The sequence below is a fragment of the Ambystoma mexicanum genome, chromosome 12 (assembly GCF_040938575.1).
Source record: "Ambystoma mexicanum isolate Mex_15411 chromosome 12, UKY_AmexF1_1, whole genome shotgun sequence".
In the NCBI taxonomy this organism is placed as follows: domain Eukaryota; kingdom Metazoa; phylum Chordata; class Amphibia; order Caudata; family Ambystomatidae; genus Ambystoma; species Ambystoma mexicanum.
In genome coordinates, this window is record NC_090936.1 from 30,711,265 (window position 1) to 30,732,088 (window position 20,824).

Genomic DNA, 20,824 nt, shown 5'->3' on the forward strand with positions numbered 1-20,824 from the left:
GTCATCATTGAAATTTTTGTCGTGGAAATTGGCTTTTCTGGTGGCTATTACTTCGGCTCGACGACTGTCAGAAATACAAGCATTAGTGATCGATCCACCATACTTGAGGTTTTTCAATAATAAGGTCGTGTTGGCTACTAATCCTCATTTTATTCCTAAAGTTCCTACCATGTTCCATAAGCACTCTTCTATAGTGCTACCGACGTTTTTTCCAACACCTTCGTCGGTTGCGGAGAAGACTCTCCATGCATTGGACGTGAAAAGAGCTTTAAAATTTTACCTCCATCGCACTCAAAGCTTCAGAGACACAAGACAACTATTTGTGGCTTATGGCCCTTCGGCTAAAGGTAAACCGATCTCAAAACAAGGACTATCCTGATGGGTGTCGTCTGCTATTTCTTTTTGTCACTCAAAAGCCGGGAAACCGCTGGAAAAGCGTCCAAGAGCCAATTCGACGAGGTCAACTTCATTGTCGACGGCATTGTGGTCCGGAATTCCACTGGGAGATATCTGTCAGGCAGCTTCCTGGTCGGTACCACACACGTTTACCCGGCATTATTGCCTCGAACAGCAGCATGCTGAGGATACACAGATGGGTCGTGCAGTCCTACGGCACCTTTTTCAATAAGGTAAGCCCCAATTAAGGGGTTACATCCTTTGGCTAATGTACTTTAAAGTGTTGTGTTTTCACTATTAACGTACTATGATGTGATGTTTTGCCATAGTAAATATGCATTATGGTTATTGTGATATTGGTTTGCATACACACCTCCAACGTTGGGGGATACTGCTATACAATCTATTCTAAGCATGTGAATTCATGAAAGATCCAATGCTGGAGAATGGAATAGTTTCTTACCTGTAACTCCATTTCTCCAGCATTGGTATCTTTCATGGATTCACATGTGCCCGCCGGCCTCCCATAAGCATGCAAATCAGATATCCCCCCCCATACTACTTTGGGGGCCGAAATCTGAGGGAGCCGTGGGAGCGGGGCTATTTATACCTCTACCTCTTAATGGCGCTGGCGTACGCGGCCCAAAACGACGTAGATAGGACACAAAAGTGTCGGAATTTTTCCTATGGAAAATGTCTATATAACTTACCGAGGATTCCCAGCCTGACGACAGGGAATAGTCTAAGCATGTGAATCCATGAAAGATACCAATGCTGGAGAAATGGAGTTACAGGTAAGAAACTATTCCCTTCAAAATCACATTAAAATACGAGAGTGGGGGGGGGTGGAGTGAAGTGTCTCACTTTCTCCAGGTAAAAAATTCAAGTCCTCAAAATCCAGCAAAGTTGCTGGGGGTCCCTAAGGTAGAGAAGAATTAGCATATTCCCCGAGAACTCACCCTAACAGACAGCAATTGGTTTAGAAGCGAAATGCAGTTTTCAGGCTAAAATGAAACTACTTTTATTTTTACGGAGGATTCCCAGCCTGACTGGGAATATTCATGAGCAGGTGAATCCATGTCAGGCCCATGCAGGAGACAGGAGTTACAGGCAAGTAACTTGTTCATTTCTATAATTCTTGAATCATCTGTTAATCTCTTCAGGTAAAGAACCCGCATCATTGCTGCTTATTTGCAGCACAGCTGATTTTCTACCTGCTCTGCTGGCTTCCTACAATGAGCAACATTCTCAATATCCCTACCCTCCGACCCCCCCCAAGAATAAGTAACCCTGAAATGAAAATCAGAAGGAACGTATTTATTCAACCTGTACAATTGAGAACTAGTTTCATAAAAATAAATCATTTACACGCACATATTTATAACAGACCTGTTTACAAATAATTACAGATGAAAGCGTAATCTTTCCCAAAGGAGTGCATGTTTGCACCCTAAACCATGTGTAAAGTGTGGAATACATTGCCTAAGATGAGATAAGAAATCAGGGCAAAAGAGGACAACAGTTACCATAGTCCACGGACACAAAAAGTATACAACTATGAGAAAGATCGTACCATTTTTTGCATGTTTAATTGAAAAAAAGTGCAAATAAGCATCTGTGTGAAGTTATATATGTGAGAAACATACTATAAGTTCATCATCGAGCAAAAACATGCCAGACCTCTGACTTTCTATTTTTGCCTTCATGTAAAAACAAACAATATTTGGGCATCCAATCAGCTTCAATAACGCCAGCTTTCTTTTTGCACAGATTAATTTGAATCCTGTCTAAGAAGGAGGATATGGTCAGTTTATTGATACCAGTAAACTGCCCACGCATCCTCTGCAGGGCTCCATTTCAGTAGCACTATGCCTGAAACGGTCATAGATCGCTTGTGCGTCAAGGCTGGTTCCTGGGATACCCAAATAGAATGTTTCAGCAACTTAATAGCATCTTTATTGGGCCTTGTCGGCTGTCTCCACCGAGGATAGATGGAGCAATGTAGCCAACAAGGCGATTATGAAGATCAAGTGACACAGAGTTCTGAGGCCCAAAGGGGTGGTTTACTATTGTAGACAGGCTTGCTTTCCACAGAACTGCAGGCTGCTGCTGCGGCGGCGGCCGTCAACACATTGTCCTCCTCTGATGACGACCGCTCCTGCACCTCACTGAAACCCTCATCTTGGAAAGGGCTTTCCAGAAGCGTCAATACTCGCCTCACCTAGATTAAAAAGAGCTTCAAGTTAATAGGACAGGACATCATTGGAGTGCAACAATTATATACGATTTAAACGTTTCCAAAATGTGCGGTTAATGCCACTGATGCAACCAACTTGAGCGTGGATTGTTCATATGGCCATTGCGGCATGTGGATTGTTCATATGGCCATTGCGGCACAGCTTTATTTCTACGTCTGGTGTGGGCTTGCTCCATGGGGTTTGGGTCCATGGTGGGCTACTGAGGCGTACTGACATTGCAATGATGCCCAGCAGTGGCATAGTTTGCTTTTGTAGCTCCACCAAGATAATGATGGATCTCTGAGCAGGCTGCTAGACAGCTGATCAGCGTTCCCAAGGAAGAGAAGAGGAGTGTTCTGCACAACACAACATGGTTTATTTAGCAGGTATGCAGCTAGTACATTAATTCCTTACAAAAACTATGTAAAGTGCTCTGTATATCAGTGTGATGTTTTAAAGAGGTGAGCAAGAGAGGCAAAGACAGTATTTCCCTGGTCATCGTTATCAGCTGAACATCCAAGAATCCGGTGTCTGAGAAACCATGGCGGACACTTTCCAAAAAGAAATATGTTGAGCATTTACTGCGTGTGTTTTTTGAGATACACCTTGGATCGGTTCCATTGCATACTAGGACAGTGGCAGGTAAGGGAGCTCTTGTGCCTTACAGTCTTTGAATGTAAGGCCTAGTTGAAGGGGCTGGGTAGGGCTGCTAAGCGAGCGCCAAACCACACTTTTGCTTGGGGATGAGCTTACAATTGCTGGATCTAAATTTTTGTTTCAATATGTATATTTTGGAGTAATTTTCCACAGGTAAATGGGACATGTGTCCAAGGCTGGCTTCGTGCACAGCTTTGTAAATGTAACTCCAACCTGTGGTGCCTTTCCAAGACAGGTAATGTGACCACTCTTTCCTAATCAGGTAGAATTTAGCTTCTCCATTGTGTATCCCATAGGGATGTTTTAGCTCTTTTCAGGGCATCGATGGAGAAGTAACTTTGGAGCCAACAATGGTCCTGTAATACACTCAATTGTCCAACTGCAAGAGCCTTTATAATATGATAGGTTATTTTAAACGCCCTTAATGCCCAGAGGTTTCTAAGCGCGTACCCGGGGATCGAACCAGTGTTGCTCAGTGTCATCTTGCTTCCAAGGCAAGCACCACAAGAGCATGTTCAGGCCTCAACAATGAGCTCTGATGCCGTTACCACCTAGGACACCCCCCCCAGCAAGGATATTCTAGCCATTACCACCCGGGGTGCTGATAGCAGTCTTAGTTGTTTCATTTAAAGGGAGAGGAACGGAGATAGAAGCAGGGTTGGGGATGGTAAATGGCAGGGATGCGCTGGCAACTTCAAGGTTCATCCGCGTTCCAAGCAACCTGATTTGCTCCGGTCCCTGTTCCGTGTGCAAACTTAAAATGGCCAATATTTGCGGGGTGAACGAGGTGTCCGAGTTTAACCAGATGCTGAGAAAGTTGACTTTACAGGTCACAGTAAATCCTAGCAATCCTTACATAAGCTTCAGGTTACCAAATCTCAGTTTTTTACCCACTTAGACATAGTTGATTCTTGTTCATATAGTAGTAGCTGCTCCTCAAGCAACCAGTCATTTTGATACCAACTCCAAGGGGGCTGTCAAATGATATGGTATAATAATCCATAGTGGGCCATCAGCCACACAAGAGGCTGTATACAAATAAAAAAAATATCTTCACAGTGATTCTGATACCCTTAGTCAGTAGCTCTCCCTCCTTTACAAACTTGCAGCAGGCTAGTCAGGAAAACCGATGCTTAGATGCTGTCTAATACAACTTAATAGGGGTATGGGCATACTGAATTATGTGCCCAGATAACACAATCCTCTATATAGATATAGCCACAGCGGCTCAACCACCAATTTTTACGCCAAGTTTTAATGTAATAGCACTGGCATATACATAAGAGGATGTCTGGGCAGCAGGTGTGATCGTGGGAGAGCCTGGACTAAGCATCTGCATTACAGGAAAGAACAGTTGATTATTCTTACATCCACATTGCTATCCCTCCAGCCCAAATTGGAGGGACACATTACACAGCAAAAAAATTCACTGGGGTGGAAAAGACAACACATGTCAGGAAGCTTTAATTGAAAAGGTACACCCCAACCTCCCGTGGACCAAGAGTAGCATCCCATGTAGGGGGCATATCTAGGAAATATTTAATAAGAAAGCCTTTTGAGCCAACTGCTTCCACCAAACCTGGACTCTGCTTGAAGCACACTGCCTAGCAAGTTTACTGAATACACGGGTTATAGCCACCCTACAGCGCTCACACAGACTTGCACTTTTGAAAAGCCATTACTGCGCTTTCAAACTGATGTAATGCGCAAGTAGTCTCAATTGAAGACTGTTAGGGAGAATTTCCTCCCACCTTAGAGACCCCCAGGTCTTTTGCTGGACTTTTAATTTTAACCCCTGATTGAGCGAGACTTTTTTCTCACTCATGTGTTTTTACCCGATTAGGATTTTATGTTTTCACTGTTTCTGGAGTCATTTGTTTTGAGTAAAGTGACACACAGCACCTTCAGTGCAGGGTCACTGTTAGAGAGGAATTAGCACATTTCTGAGAATTCTCCCTACCTTAGAGACTCCCAGCAACTTGCTTTATTTTAGGACTTTTTAATTTTAACCTGGAGAGAGAGACCCTTTTCCCCCCCACTCTCTCATGTATTTGTAATGATTTGAACTCTGTATTTCTTTGTTAAGGTATGGAGTCTGCCAAACTCCATAGGTATCATCTTTACATTGTGTCAAACAGCACCTTTAGTGCAGTGGCACAGGGAAGTCTTTCATATTTCCCCAAGGTTTAAATACCTTATCTTGGATAATGCTACTGTTTCCAAGAGCAGTGAAGTGAAATTTACTTACACTTGTAACTTTCTAGACCCAGCACTCACTATCTTACCATAGGGTGCTTGAGGGGTTACCTAGTATCCCATTTGTCTAGCTTCACATGTAACATTTTTATGTTACCCTTACCTCACTGAATGGCTGGTGGCAGGGGTTTACTTTTAACTACTGTGGTGTGATTTTACCATGGACCACGTTCGCAGCCACAGTACAACAATGATGCCATTTTTGTCAAAATGGCCCTGGTCGTCTTTTTTCGCCATTTATTTGTGGAAAGGTCCTTCTTGAGAGTTACTCTGCGCCCCAAACCAGGCTTGGTCCCCTTGTTCGTTTTGCCTTTGGCGGGATTCACGAGTGAAGCCTGCCTCTGGCTCCAGGTTGTCTGGCGGGGGCAGGAAGTGATGGAGGTGCCCGAAACTCCCTGTGCTTAGTCTCGTAGGAAACAGGAATGCACTCCTAGGTGATTGGCCGGCTGGCTGTCCGGCGAGGACAGCCACCCTGCTGGGTGACTGACAGCTAGGCTGGAATGAATGGGAGAAAGCTGCATAAAAGGCGCAGCTTTTTGGCTTGGAAGGGACAGTCGACCACTGGACGAAGGAATCTGAATAAGAACTTGAAGAGGACGTCTGCTGCAACTCCTGGACCGTTGGTTGGCCCGGTGAAGACATGCTACTATGCTGAAACTACAAATTCTTATCGACAGAGAAGCCTCTGCAAGGACGATTTCTCCCCTTATGTTGTTGGGACCAATCAACTACAAAGTAAGCCACCTGGACATCTTTTCAAAGCTGGTTGAATTTCCACTGCAGTTGCTGCTGGAAACTGTAGAGCAAGGGAGAGGAACACCAGATTGTGTGTGTTGCTTTTAAGTTGGCCAAGAGCTCCAGGAAGATACTCCAGACTCCCGGGAAGCAGGACTGGCCGAGGTTGAGCCCCTCAACAGAGTGCTGGACCTCAGATGTAAGGAAACCCCATCTCAACAGCCAAGAGTCCGCAGTGGTGCTATTTGCTGAGATGTGAGGAGCTGAAACTGCGAAAGTGCCACTGAATGGAAGTTGAGTTGATCCTTTTCTGTTGCTGACCGTCCCGTTGCAGTGCAGGAGTACTCCAGACGTCTTCCCTCTTGTCCCCATGACTGAGGCCCCGGAACACAGGATCTGCAGAGCTGCACAGGAACAGAAGCCAGCTGAAACCATTTTTCTTCTAACCAAAGGTATTGTAACGTCTAAGAGAGCTTACCTCTTGTTGTGCAACCTCACTTGTTCTCAGTTGAGACTCGTCTTGATTGCTTCTGTAGAGTTGCTAACAGCTTCTTTACCTCACAAGCCTAATCAGCTTGTGGCCCTGCTTTGAGTTCTTCTGGTCTACAAATACTTCTAAAACATTGTGCAAGTCTTTTACTCAACATGGGACCGAAACGGCGCTTATCGACCTAAAAGCTCAGAGTGATGAACTGAAGGACAATGGGAAAATGGCCCTACTATTATTATTGGACTTATCGGCAGCGTTCTATTTGGTTGATCATAAATGTTAGGCAAAGTTGATATGCAGTACCCCCCTGTGACCACAACACACAACTCTAACTACAGGTATAGGAAACCCAACCTTTGTTATAAGCGTGTACTACACAGTTTTGGTAGAGTGTTGAGCAGCCAGGTTTATTTCAAGAGGGGTAAATGTGAGCTGCAGTGGAGATAACAGATTTAGTTACAGGTATTCAAATAAACTCTTACACTCAAGGTTTCTTGCATAAACAATTCTTAATTTATATATCAGTCTGTTAGAATAAGCCTTCTTCAAAAGGGAGCAATATAAATACACTTCTATACTGTATACTCTTAGTTTCTAAATCAGTAAAGACCCTTTTGAGATGGCCCGCAGACGCAACCTACACCCACAGGTGACTTCAATAACTAGGGTGCTGGGGGCATTAATATCTTACTGTTGGCATTTAGAATACTTTTAGAAGTTGGTAAAAGGCAAAGATTATTAGAACAAGAGACCACAAATATTCTTAAACTGGCAAATATTTTTGGATCCTCCAAGAAGAGTCATACAATTCAATAGGCTAAGCCAAAGTAAATGGGCAAAAGTCTTGTATAGGATGAAGCACTTCTGGTAAGTAAATGGAAAAGTCTTTGCACAAGTTCTTAGGAATCTTTGTTTAAAAGAAGAATCAAAATGTAGGGCCACAAGCTGATTAGGCTTGTGAGTAGTAGAAGTTGCAAGCACTCTACAGTAAGAGGCAAGTTCTCTCAGACTTTTTACATTACCTTAGAAATGAAGAAAAAGATGCAGCTGATGACCTCTGTTCCTGTGCAGCTCTCCAGATCTCGCTGTTCCTGGGCCTCAGTCGTGGGGACGGAAGGGAGGACATCGGGGGACTCCTGCAATGCACTGGGACAGTCAAAACTCGCAACCCGCAAACTTCACTTTCACTGGCTGTTCAGTGTTTCAGCTCCTTGTGTCTACTGCAAATAGCAACACTGTGGTTTCCTGGCTGTCGAGATGGACTTTCCTTGCTTCTGGGGTCCCGCATTCTGTTGAGGGGGCTCAGGCTCGGTCAGTCCTGCTTCTTGGGAGTCCATAAGATCTTCCAAAAAGCTCTAGGCCAGCTTAAAAGCAATGCACACAATCTGGTGTTCCTCCCCCTGGCTATACGGTTTCCAGCAGCAACTCTGTGGAAATTCAACCAGCTCTGAGATGGATGTCTAGGTGGGTTACTTTGGAGTTGATTGGTCCCACCAACTCAAGGGGAGAAGTCGTCCTTGCAGGGGCTTCTCTGTCGAAGCAAACTTGGCGTTTCGGCACTGCAGCAGGGCTTCACCGGGCAAACCAATGGTCCAGGAGTTGCAGCAGGCGTCCTCTTCAAGTTCTTCTTCGGTTACTTCGTCCAGTGGTTGACTCTGCCTTCCAAGCCAAAAGACTCAGCTTTTATTCAGTTCTCTCCCATTCATTCCAGCCCAGCTGTCAGTCACCCAGCAAGGGTGGCTGTCCTTGCCGGACAGTCGGCCAATCATCACATAGTGCATTTGGGTCTCCTAGAAGACTAAGCACAGGGAGTTTCGGGCACCTCCCTCACTTCCTGCCCCCGCCAGACACAGGCTTCACTCTTGAATCCCGCCAAAGGCAAAATGAACAAAGAGACCAAAGCTGGTTTGGCACGCAGAGCAAATCTCAAGAAGGACCTTTCCACAAAGAAATGGCGAAAAAAGAAGATCGGGGGCCATTTTGACAAAGATGGCTACCATGGGTGCTTTAATGTAGCTGCGAACGCAGCCCGCGATAAAGGCACTCCATGGTAGTTCAAACGAAACCACTACCACAGTGAGAAAGGGGTAACAATGCTACATGAGGAGCTAGACAAAGGGATACTAAGTAACCCCCCCAGCACCCTATTGTAAGATAGTGTGTGCTGGTTCTAGCAAGTTACAATGGTAAGTAAAGTGAATTTCACTTTACTGCTCTGGGAACAATAGTTTAACCAAGAGAAGGTAGTTAAACCTTTGGGAAATCTGAAAGACTTCTCTGTGCCACTGCACCGAAGGTGCTGTGTGACAATGTAAAAGATGATGCCTATGGAGTTTGTCAGACTCCAAAACCAAAAGAAACAGTGTATAAAATAACATTAAAATACATGAGAGAGTGAGAAAAAAGGGCCACGCTCTCTACAGGTTAAAAAAATCGAGTCCTCAAAATCCAGCAAAGTTGCTGGGGGTCTCTAAGGTGGAGGGAATTAGCACATTTCTGAGAATTCTTCCTAACAAAGTATTATGCAACCACCTCACCTCTGCAGCCCATTTCTCCCAGAATGCCATTACGTGGATACAATCTTTTCTAAACAACAGGACCATGAGAGTCTTCTCCCCTTCAGCAGCAGCTAACCCTATTCCCATCACATGCCGAGTCCCCCAAGGCTCCTGTGTATCACCCACTTAATACAACATATTCACTAAGCCCTTATTCGATAAAAATGTATCGTCTGCGTGTCACCTATACTAACTACGCCGATGACACCCAGATCCTCCTGTTGTCGGGGATTTATGAAGATGATGTAGCATTGGTGAACAAAATGTACCTCATCATTCAGGCGTGAATGGCCACACACAGCCTCTGCCTGAGTGATGATAAAACGGAACTGCTGATTGTTGGTTCCACAGCTAACCTAAAAAAACTGAACTCAGACTACACCTCATTCAACATAGATGGTAAGATCGTCCCAGGAAAGTTGCATCACACTTGCCAGAGCATTAATACTGTCCAAGCTCAATTATTGCAATGGGCTCTATTTGGGAGCCAGTAAATATGTGCTAAAAAAATTACAAATCTTGTAAAATAATGTTCTTAGATCAGAACTGGGCATCCCAAGAAGAGCCCACATAGCCAAAACAAGTAGACAATATAAATGGCTGTCAATCAAGGACAAGATTCAACTCAAAATGATGTCCCTCGCCTATTAAGTACTGAATCATGCGGCCCCCCGTACTTATCAGAAAAGTTCAAGCTAAACTCATCTACCCGAGTCACTAGATCAACTAATACGCTCGGATTGATAGTCCCCAGATATAAACTACAAAAATCTGGTGGGATTAGCTTTCTAGTCATGGCCGCTAAGCTGTGGAACTCGCTCCCTTTATCCCTAAAAACATCTAAGTAATTTGCTAACTTCAGAAGCAACTCCATCAAATGGCTGACAGAGTAGTATTAAAAAGAAGTTTTATTCTTTTTAATATTCTGTCTACCATTCTGCCATTGAACCTCCTAAACTGAACCTACTAGGACTACACAGTTTGAATAATTTAGTATAGTTATTATTGATTGCGCATATCTGTAATTCTGTCATCATGTTGTACTTCTGTAAACCTGTGTTATATTAATCTTTATGTATGTAACCTCTGCAACCTTTGAATGCGCCCAGATACCTCCGGGTTAAGGTGCACTATAGAAATAAATACAACCAACTTACCTGCAAGAAGTGCTGCAGCTCACCTAGACTTTTTCCCAATTGACTTTGGCCTGGCTCCCTGAATGACTCTTCTTCCCACTGACATTGTGTTTTGTCTTCCTTCCAGGAAGGGGTTAACTTACTTTGCATTGGGGGTTACCAAAAGTACTTACCTGCTGCAGAATATTTGTGAGATCTCTTGTCTTATTCTAATAATCCTTTTCTTTGACATTGCCCCAAATGCAACAGTGATACATTAATGTCCACAGTGTCCTAGCTATTTAAGTCACCTGAGGGTGTAGGAAGTGTGTCTGCCATTCCAAATGGGTACTTACTGATTTAATGAAACTGTATTTTGGTTCTGAAGAAGGCTTACTCATACTGACTATTAAATTAATAATGGTTTAATCTAGAAACCTTGTGTGTAAGAGTTTATTTGAATAATGGTCACTGCAAATCTCAGTCTAACTCCCCTACAGCTCACATTGACCCCTCTTGAGATAAGCCTGGCTGCTCAACACACTACCAACCTGTGTAGTACAGATTTATACCAAAGGTTGGGTTCCTATTGCCAGGAGGTCAGGGTTGTTGTAGCGCACCCAAAGGGTAATGCATACAATCTTGCCTAACAGTCACTGAAAAGTCCTTTGGATTTCTCTTAAGATTTAAATACCTTTTCTTGGGTGAACTACCATTTGCAAGATTAGTAAGGTGGAATTGATCTTACCTTTTCTTCCTTTGTAGGTTCAGCAGTAGGTTCGCGCCTTGAAACACTTGTGTTTTGGCGTGTTATAAATGCCATATCATAACACACCATCTTATGTGGAATGCTGGACGGTTACTTAGTAGCCACTTATCCTACTTTCTCATGTAACATTTTTTGTTACCCTCACTACTTTAAACAGCTGGTGGCAGTGGTTTAATGTTTAGTACCAGTGTGCTTTTTCATGGCAGGCTGAACCCTCCACTGCAGTACAGCACCCATGCGTATCCATTTTGTCGAAATGGCCCTTGTCTTTTTTCGTCATTTTCTTTTTGCAAGGTCTTTCTTGGCTTTTACTAGATCTGTTGAGACAGATTTGAGCCCTTTGTGTGTTTTTGCTTTGGTGTGCTTCAGCCCTGAAGCCCGCCCCTGGCTCCATTGTGTCTGAAAGGCACGAAGTGAGGGAGGTTCCCGAAACTCCCATGTCCTTTGTCTCTAGGAGTGCCTGAACGAAACATGCTCCGATTGGATGGCTGGCTGTCCTAAAAGGACAGCCACCCTGCTGTGAGATTGACGGCCTAGGCTGTGCATGAATGGGAAAACTTGGTTAAAAGTCATGGGTTTTGGGAGTAGAGGCAGAGTCGACCACTAGAAGAAACATCAAGACGAAGAAACCGTGAGAAGCCTGCTGCAACCTCCTGGATCTTGAAGTACTGGTGAAGCCCTGCAGCTATGTGGACCTCCTTTTTCAAATCGACAGAGAAGCTCCGGAAGGGATAACTTCTTCCCTTGGGTTAGTGGGACCAACTAACCCAAAGACGAACTCCACTTTGGCACAATCCCCGACTTGCTGTGCCTCTCTGTTGCTGCAGAAGCCCAATGGCAGGGGTCAAGTGTCCATACCCGGTGAAATGTCTGCCACAGAATAAATCTGTCCAAAAGCTCCAGGAGCCTCCCAAGGACACTCATAAAACAGGAACTCCCGATCCAGAATCCCGTCAACAGACTACAGGACCGAGGGAGCAAGGAAAGTCCAACCAGAGATATTCGATCGGAATCAATGCTCTTTGCGATGTGCTGAAACCGCGAAGTGCCACTGAATCGAAGAGAGCCCATAGCTGCCGAAGTGTCCTTCCCGAGTACTGCCGCAGGAGCCCTCCAGGCGTCCTCACTCTTGTCCCCATGACTGACACTCAGGAACCGGGGACAGCTTGGCTGTAGCAAGACATCTAGCTGGAACACTTTTCTTCAATCCAGGAGGTACTTTTTTGGGCTTGGGTTAGTTACCTTCTCACCTTAAGACGTGCTTTCTCACTTGAGAATTGCACTTGCTTAACTTTGAGTTGATCTCAACTCCCCTTGCACAGGCTTAACAGCTTGTGCCCCTTTAGTCATTCTAGTTGAACTATCTGACTTTGGGAAAGACTTATTCAAGAAGTGCATCAGAACTATAGAGTTTGTCCAAATGACTTTGGCTGTCCTGGCTCCCTAAAGGCACCTTTCTGGATCGACTGACTTTGGCATTGCTTGTCCCTCATAGGTTGTAATTTGTTGAACACTTTTATTGCATGGAAAGGCTTACCCAGATTTCATTGGAGGACTCAACTGTCTTTACTTTATAAGAAAGTATGTTCTAACCTTACTATTTTTCCTTAACCCTTCCTTCCTGACAACTCGCGTCTAAAAAGTATATTGGTGTCATATATAAATGCAATACTATAATTGTTATTGAAGTTACTTCAGGGTGTAGGAGAAATGTATTAGCATATTCAGAGTATTCAACAACTTTATTGACTGTTAAAAAGTTATTCTAAAGTGCGCTTGACCGTTACAATTGCCTTTTTAAAGAAGCTAAACTAAAACTTGATGTGTAAATAAATATATTTTTATAACTGAAACCTTGAGAGTACGCGTTACTTGGTATTGCCGAATTTCATTTGTACAGCTCACATTTACCCCTCTTGAGATGGGCCTGGCTGCTCAGTCACACTACCAACTTGTGTAGGACAGGCCTATACCAAAAGGTGGGTTACCTAATACCAAGCAGGTAAGTCTTGTGTAGTCTCACACATTGTGACTGCACCAATTCTTACCTAACAAAGAGGAAAGACCACACAAAGTGCATGCCGTAGGAACATAAGACGCACTTCTTCTAGCAAAGGTGGCATTGGCCGTCCAAACCACATGAAACCCCACCGTATCAGATTGCCTTGCCTGTGAAAATGCTGTGTCTCGTACAAATAAAACATTAAAGCCCTGGTGACATCCAGAATATGAAGAAGTTCCTCCGCTGACAAAATAAGGCCTAGGCTGAAATAGGAAAATGCCCTGCCAGGAATAGACGTCATACAGGACTTGAGGAATGAAGCACCGAACATTCTTTTGAACTAATTTATCAGCATGGAAAAATGTATATGCCTCTTTGCATGATAACGCACTCAACCACCATGTACACATAAGCTGAACTTGCAAAGCAGTATTAAGACAGGGGATGAAGGTAACTGTTTTCTAAGTGTTGCTTAATGGCTTTGCTCGCAACAACGGTACAATAAAAATGAAAATATCAAAGAAACACAATCAGATCCGCGAGGAAGAAATCGAGCTTGAAGGCGGTTCTTAATAAGGGGGAAAAGAAGAAAGAGCGTAGAGAGGGAGAGAGTTCCAATGATTGGGCGCAAGCAGAATAAAAGAGCAGAAACAGGCTAGCGCACAGGGAGAACTGGGACAGTTAAGAGCAAAATCTATTGGGAACGGAGCAAATGGGCTGGGGAATAGAAAGATTAAGTGGGGCATGGCCGTAGAGACACTTAAAAACAATACAAATGAAGCTGAAGTGAAGACTGGTTTAAAAAGAGAGCCAATGCAGAGTGGAAGTGTGAGTCGTAGGGGGAAAGAGTGCAGAGTACCCAGATTGATGAATGATAGATTGAGCGAAGGGGAGCAAGGTGAGATGCCTGTATACCAACGAGATGAGAGGAGTAATAGAATCGTCTGAAGGGAACATGGAGTTTGGTAGAGGAGAAAATAAGGCACCAATGTGCTTTTTGGATGTTAAACTGCTGATAGTGGCAGGAACAGGGAGATACAGGGAGATGAGTGCAGAAAAAGTGAAGAATCAAGAATGACGCCATGATTACAGGCCGACAGGGAGGGGGGCAGGGGAATGGAAGTAGCAGGAAATAAAAAAAAAACTCAGTAAGGTGGAGGTAGGGAGAGGACATTATGAAGAATCAATTTCCATGGCACCAGTGGTCCAGGGATGAATATCTGTTTCTAAACCATTAATCAGGCCCAAACCTCTAGTACACCGGGGGCATCCGAACAGATTGAAAACACAAGTAAAGTATAAACATCCATAACCAATTTTGGTAACGTGAACGGAACAGCAGGCTCATCTCTGCAAGGTCATGGATCATTAGTTGTAACACAGCGAACATACAACTATTACCCAATGATAAAAGGGACTGTCCAGTCAAGGTTGTATAAAAATATCTACTTTATCATTACAACAGACAGTTTTAGCACACTACAAAATACAACCCACCCTGTAACGGAACACAGAGGACAGACCGTTACACAAAGGATAGGGAGGCATTCTGGATACTGACAGGAGGGTAGACGGTAAAGCAATCAGTCTTACATGTTCAAGTTTATTTAGTTTCACCACCAAGGGGTCCTAAATGTCACCAGGGGCCTTCGGAGAAGGACCAGGGGAACAGAACCACAATGTACCTGGTGCTTGAGATGATCTTGATCCTCTACAGCATCAAGTTGGTTCCAGGACGCTTTGCAGCTCCTGTGACACAGTTCGGCAAGCGAGGCTGGACGGGCGACTTCAGGCTGGCCTACACAGCAGCTCATGGTCAAGAATCAGTGTCTCTGTCCTTGTTGGCGGATCTGGAACGCTGATCGAGGCGTCTCGGGCGGCTTTAGTGACTGCAGCGTGAAAACAGTCAGTGGTGCAGCCGGACGCGGTTCTAGAGCTCCACTTCCTTGAAAATGTCCTTAAAAGATGGACGTGGTTGATTCTTTTTTTGGCACGCCTCCTAGCTTCTTCGCAGGGCTTGTGTCGTCCAAAGCTGAGAAGAGTGTTTGTAGGCAATCAGAGCCTCTCTTGCACTTCCCACCTAGGAAGTTTGCTGGCAAAACCTAGCACGGCATGCAGTGTGCTGGCTGTGAACAGGTATGGAGCTGGATGGGTCCTCTAAGTCCGGTATCTCCCCCTATTCCCTGGGAGATGTTTAGGGGAGGGATCTTGTTTCCCTCTTGGAAATCCTACCCTTCCTTCACTGACAGAAGATGCAAGACAAACTGTACCTTCAGCCAGGGTGCAAATGAGTTGTCCTTACTCCTTTCAAAGGAGTTGGATGATCTGCTAAGTGAGGAGCTCAGCCCTCTTTTAAAGCCAAATGGGCCCTAGTGATTGGTACAAGCTAAGCCTACCTTAATGAACCAATCCTGGGCCCCTACCAACAATCTTCTGGTATGTGTGAGGTCAGGACCAGAGTGCTTTGCAACAGGAAAGAGGTGACAACATGTACTCCTAAATCCCACCCATCTTCCTGTCTGTTTCTCTATGGTTAACTGAGACCTCTATCAACGCACAGATCTCCCTTGAAGTGAAGTGAGAATAGACCTCTGTCTCTCTCAAATCACATAATTCGTCCCTCTGAAAAGGGTTAGCTCTGCAGGGGTTGCCTACGGTAAATAGTGGACCCAGACATGCCATTCGGTGTACAACCAGAGGAGTGGGAACAAGCTTTAAGCTGACACATTGCATATCCAAGAGGTGTTAGTCCTGCCTTCCTCTTGTCCATTCGGCGATCAAGCCTGACGCAGGCCTGTTCAATGAACCCCTATTAGTATACGCTGCCACTAGCAATTTAGACAACAGGAAGGCAGATCCATGGAGCCTTTGATAATTTAATTAGGCTGCCCATGGCCGGAGGAAGGCGTTGCCTTCCCTCTCCTTGAGATGCTTTGATGTACCCGTGGCTGTCACTAACCAGCTGAACGTGACAGGGGAGGACGGCACCCATAGGCTGTGTCCTCCCGGAGTACACGTGACTATGCGTGTCGTGCAGTGATCAGGGAAAATGGGGGCGGAACGGCGCCACACATTTTCAGAGGGTGATCTCCCATCATTCATTTTCATTTAAAAAATCAAAAAAGCCCAAATGAGCGCACAGTCCCCGTGCAGATGGTCTAATTCCTCAGAGACATCCATAATAATAATAATTTGAACTTTTATAGTGCTACGAACCATCAGGCATCTGTGCGCTGCTTATTACTCACGGTGGGTGGTGCTTATTTATCAACCTCAGAAGGGATGAAAGGCTGAGTTTGGCCCTGCCGGGATTCAAACCTGCGTCAGAAGGCTCTGTACGGATGTCAAAGCGAACGCTCTACTCACAGTGCTATCTGACCGACTGAAGAGTCCACGATCACGGCAACAGAAAGTGGAGGATTGAGAAGGGGGAGAGAAAGGGAGAACAGAGAAAGAGAAGGGCGTTATCGGTGAGGTAGAGTTTAAGGGCAGTAACTGATGTAGAGACAGGGATAGTGGAGAAAATGAGGTTGAGGGAGGGCCCTGATGTATGAGAAAATGGAGTGGGAACTTGCAGGAGTGAATAATAACCAAGAACAAAAGAGCAGTAAAACAGCATGGGTAGAAGAGAGATAGAGATTAAAATCACTCAGGAGTAGAAGGCAGGAGAGGAGAAGGTTGAGATGTAATAGCAAAACACAGGATTCCCAAGAATCAATGTTGATGCCAGTGTTCGCTAAATGAGACATAAAAGGCATGCCATAGTCTGTGATCGCAGCCAAAGAACCCATATTCCTCTGCAGAGCACATTGACAGAAGGGCATCAACTTGATTATGTGCGTTTCCTATATGAAGCTTTACCAGCTGCACACAATGTAAATGTTGGGGCCTGAAATTCCCACTTTATCATTAACTAGTCCCACAGGTGCCCGCTCTCAAGCTGAGCAAGAGTAAAATGGGGCAGAGGGGGTGGGCGAGCGGGTTGATGATCAGTCACTCTTTTTTTTTTAAATATGTTTATTTATAGCAAGGCAGTAAAGGTTACAGACAGTATCGGGTGGCAGTACGATATTGCAAAGAAAAGATTCTAGTTTTGAGTCCCTTTCCCCCCCTCATTCCGGTTTTCCCGGGCCAGAGATTCAGTTTAGCTCCCCCGCTTGATGCGTATTCTCCTTGTCTCTCAGGGCCCAGCGGGTGTTGATTGGCTTGAACGTCATTGCGGGATATCGCTGATCATAGTCCAGCACTGGGGCCCACACATTCTGGAAGCGGTGCAGGGACCCCGCTCTCGCAGCGGTAACCTTTTCCGCTATTAAGATGTCCCACAATTTTCCCCACCAGTGGGCCAGGCAGGGGCCGTCCCGCGACTTCCAGAAGCGGGCCAGAACCGTCTTGCCCGCCAGGAGGCACTGTGTGAGGAGCTTAGCCCTGTTGCCGGAGCGGGGGTAAATTCCAGGGACCGGGATCCCCAGCAGAATTGTCTCAGGGTCCAGTGGGAGGGCGGAGCCGGTGATTTGTTCAATGGTGGAGAGACACCTGGCCCAAAATTGCTGGATCTTGGGGCATGTCCACCACATGTGAAAGTAGGAGCCTGGTTGACTGCAGCCTCTCCAGCAGGCGGGGTCCACTTGTGGGTTCATGTGGTGGAGTCTGAGAGGGGGGTAGTACCAGCGTAGGGTGAGTTTATATGCACATTCCTTGTTGGTGACACAAGTGGAGGAAGAGTGGGTGCGGGACCATATGTCTACCCAAGCTTGGTCATCGATCGGATGGCCTAGGTCCGCCTCCCACTGAGCCATAGATCGAGTTTTTGTCGCCAAGAAGTCCCCCAGGAAACGTCTATATATAGCCGAGATTCTTCCTCTAGCCGGCAGGTCCGCAAGAGTTAGCTCCAATGGAGTCGGGGGGCGAGTTGCCGCCTGGAGGGTCTGGGGGTGCGAACACCAGTGGCGGAGCTGGCAGTATGTGAATCTGTCCCTTTCTTGAAGCCGAAAAGTCTCCTTGCACCGCTCGAAGGTCCGGGGTCTGTTTTCGGAGTACATCTGCCCCAGGGTTTCCAGGCCTCCGTCTATCCAATTCTGGAAGTTGCGAGGGAGAGATCCCGGGGAGAAGTCGGGGTTGTGAAAGATCGGTGAAAGGGGGCCTCGGCCCCTCGGGATTCCCTTCTGCTTTAGAGCCCAATCCCAGGAGCTTAGGGTCTGCTTTGTTGTTAGTAGGATGTCCTTCCAGCGTGCCCTGAGGGAGGGTTGGATGTGAGGGAGGAACCGGAGGGGAAGCGGAAGCTGGGCCTGCTCCAGTTCCACCCATCTGGGGCGGGCTGTGCTCGTCTGCCAGGCGTGTAGATGTGACAGTTGCGCCGCTGTCCTATAGGCCTGCAGGTCCGGGACCCCCAGGCCTCCTAGCCTGGCGTTGCCAATCAGGGTTTTGTGGGGGAGCCTGGCCTTCTTGCCTTTCCATATGAATTTGGATATCTTCCTCTGTAAGTCATGGAGAGCCTGGGCTGGGAAGGGCACCGATAGAGATGAGCAGGCATAGAGGAACCTAGGAAGCAGGTTCATCTTGACGGCCGTGATCCGGCCCATTAATGAGATCTCCTGCGTGGACCAGCGTTTCAAGTCCCCCTCCAGCTCCTTGGTCAGTTTGGGAAAGTTCACCTGATAGGTCTCCTTTGGGTTCGCTGGGATGAGAACTCCTAGGTAGGGGATCGAGTGGTCCCGCCATTCGATCGGGCACAGAGCCGTTAACGCCTCCTTGTCCTCTGGGCGGAGGCCGACTCCTAAAGCCACTGATTTGGTGAAGTTGACAGTGAAGCCGGTGACCTCCCCCAATTCCTTTATTTCGGCCAGAGCGTGTTTCGCTGAGGTGTTGGGTTCGGTGAGTGTCAATAGGACATCGTCCGCGTAGAGAGCGATCTTGTGGTGGGAGGAGCCCACCTGAAGGCCCTTAATGGACTCATTGCACCTGATCTTCTGGGCGAAGGGTTCCATTGTGAGGGCGAAGAGTAGGGGAGACAGCGGGCAGCCCTGTCTCGTCCCACAAGACAGAGGTATCGGAGCTGAGTGGATGCCATTGATCCTGAGGATGGTTCGAGGGTGCTTATAGTTCGCCAGGATCATGGCTCGGGCTGTGGGGCCGAACCCAAATGCTTCCAGAGTGCATTCCAGATAGGACCAATCGACTCTGTCGAAGGCTTTGGTTGCGTCCAGGGCCATTAGGGCAAGGCCTTGGGAGTTGCGGTGGGCGATGTTCACTAGGTTCAGAGTCCGCCGGATGTTGTCCCCTGCCGCTCGGTGAAGAATGAAGCCTGTTTGGTCGGGGTGGATTATATCCGGGAGGATGAGTGCCAGGCGGTTAGTTAAAATCTTCGAGTACAGGTTGGCGTCGATATTCAGTAGGGCGATGGGTCTGTATGACGCCGGATCTCTCGGGTCTTTCCCCGGCTTAGGAAGGAGAACCGTCACCGACTCCTGCATTGTGGCGGTCACGGATCCCGAGACCTTAAAAGAGTTGAACAGGGCCACTATGTGAGGGATGAGCTGGAGCTTAAAAATCTTATAGAACCTCGGGGGGAATCCGTCTGGGCCCGGGGCCCGTGATTTGAGGGCCTTGATGGCTTCGTCAACTTCTTCAGCTGTTATTGGGGCTTCCAACTGCTCCCGTGTGGAGTCTGGGAGACGCGTCAAGGCTGCGTTCCGTAGGTATTCCTCCTGCTTTGATCGATCCCGGGGAGGCGCTGTCATGACCTGGATTAGGTGGTCTGAGGCTAGTTGTAATTTCGCCTGTTCAGAGTGGTGTATCACCCCCTGTGGGTCCTTGAGCCCTATAATGGTGTTGGTCCGTCTTGTTTTAGCTAGCTTGGCCACCAGCAGCTTATTGGCCTTGTTGCTTTTGGCATAGTAGAATTGTCTGGTCTTCGCCAGGAGTTGCGCAGTGTGTTCTGCGTAGTGGGCCTCTAGTTTCTTCCTGGCCGAGCGGAGCGCTCTGTGTTCTGGGGGACCAGCCACTCTTCTTCTGGGCTTCCTCAGCTGCTCGCAGGTCCTCCTCCAGGGATAGACGGATTTGTTTCCGGTTTCGGTGGTATGCCACGCCTTGGGCTATCAACGTTCCCCGAATTACAGCTTTCATTGCATCCCAGTTATTGGCCAGGGAGGTGTCCGCAGCTAGGTTCTCCTCAAAGAAGTTCTTGATGGTGGTGGTTATGTTGTCTCTGATTAACATATCATTGAGGATCGGGTCGTAGAGCGCCCATCTGCGTGTTGCCTTGGCGTGGGTGTTCTGAATGCTCAGTTCCATTATTATTGGGGCATGGTCCGATAGGATTCGCTGGCCTATCGATACCTCATTAGCGAGGGCGAGAGTTTGAGGGGAAGCCAGAAGGAGGTCGATTCTGGAGAAAGTTCGGTGTACGCCCGAAAAGAAGGAGTAATCTTTCTCGGTGGGGTGAAGCACCCGCCATGTATCCACCACCTCTAAGGTTCTGAAGAGCCGCAGCAGACTGAGGGCCTGGCCGAATTCGCCAAGGGCGGGGGGGTTAGATTTGTCCTTAGTGGGGTCTGGGACCCCATTGAAGTCCCCACCGATTATTGTCTGGCCTTCCACAAAGCTTGAG

At 46.6% G+C, this 20,824-nt stretch overlaps 1 protein-coding gene across 1 annotated transcript in view; it reads right to left on the bottom strand.

The window, feature by feature from the left end:
• Positions 1-1,698: 1,698 nt before the first annotated feature.
• SELENOO (selenoprotein O) overlaps positions 1,699-20,824 on the bottom strand; it is a 147,197-nt gene continuing 128,071 nt past the window's right edge. The window contains exon 9 of the mRNA XM_069627854.1: positions 1,699-2,617. Within this exon, the coding sequence (XP_069483955.1) occupies positions 2,414-2,617 (204 nt within the window). The 3' untranslated portion in view covers positions 1,699-2,413. The remainder of the gene's footprint in view (positions 2,618-20,824) is intronic.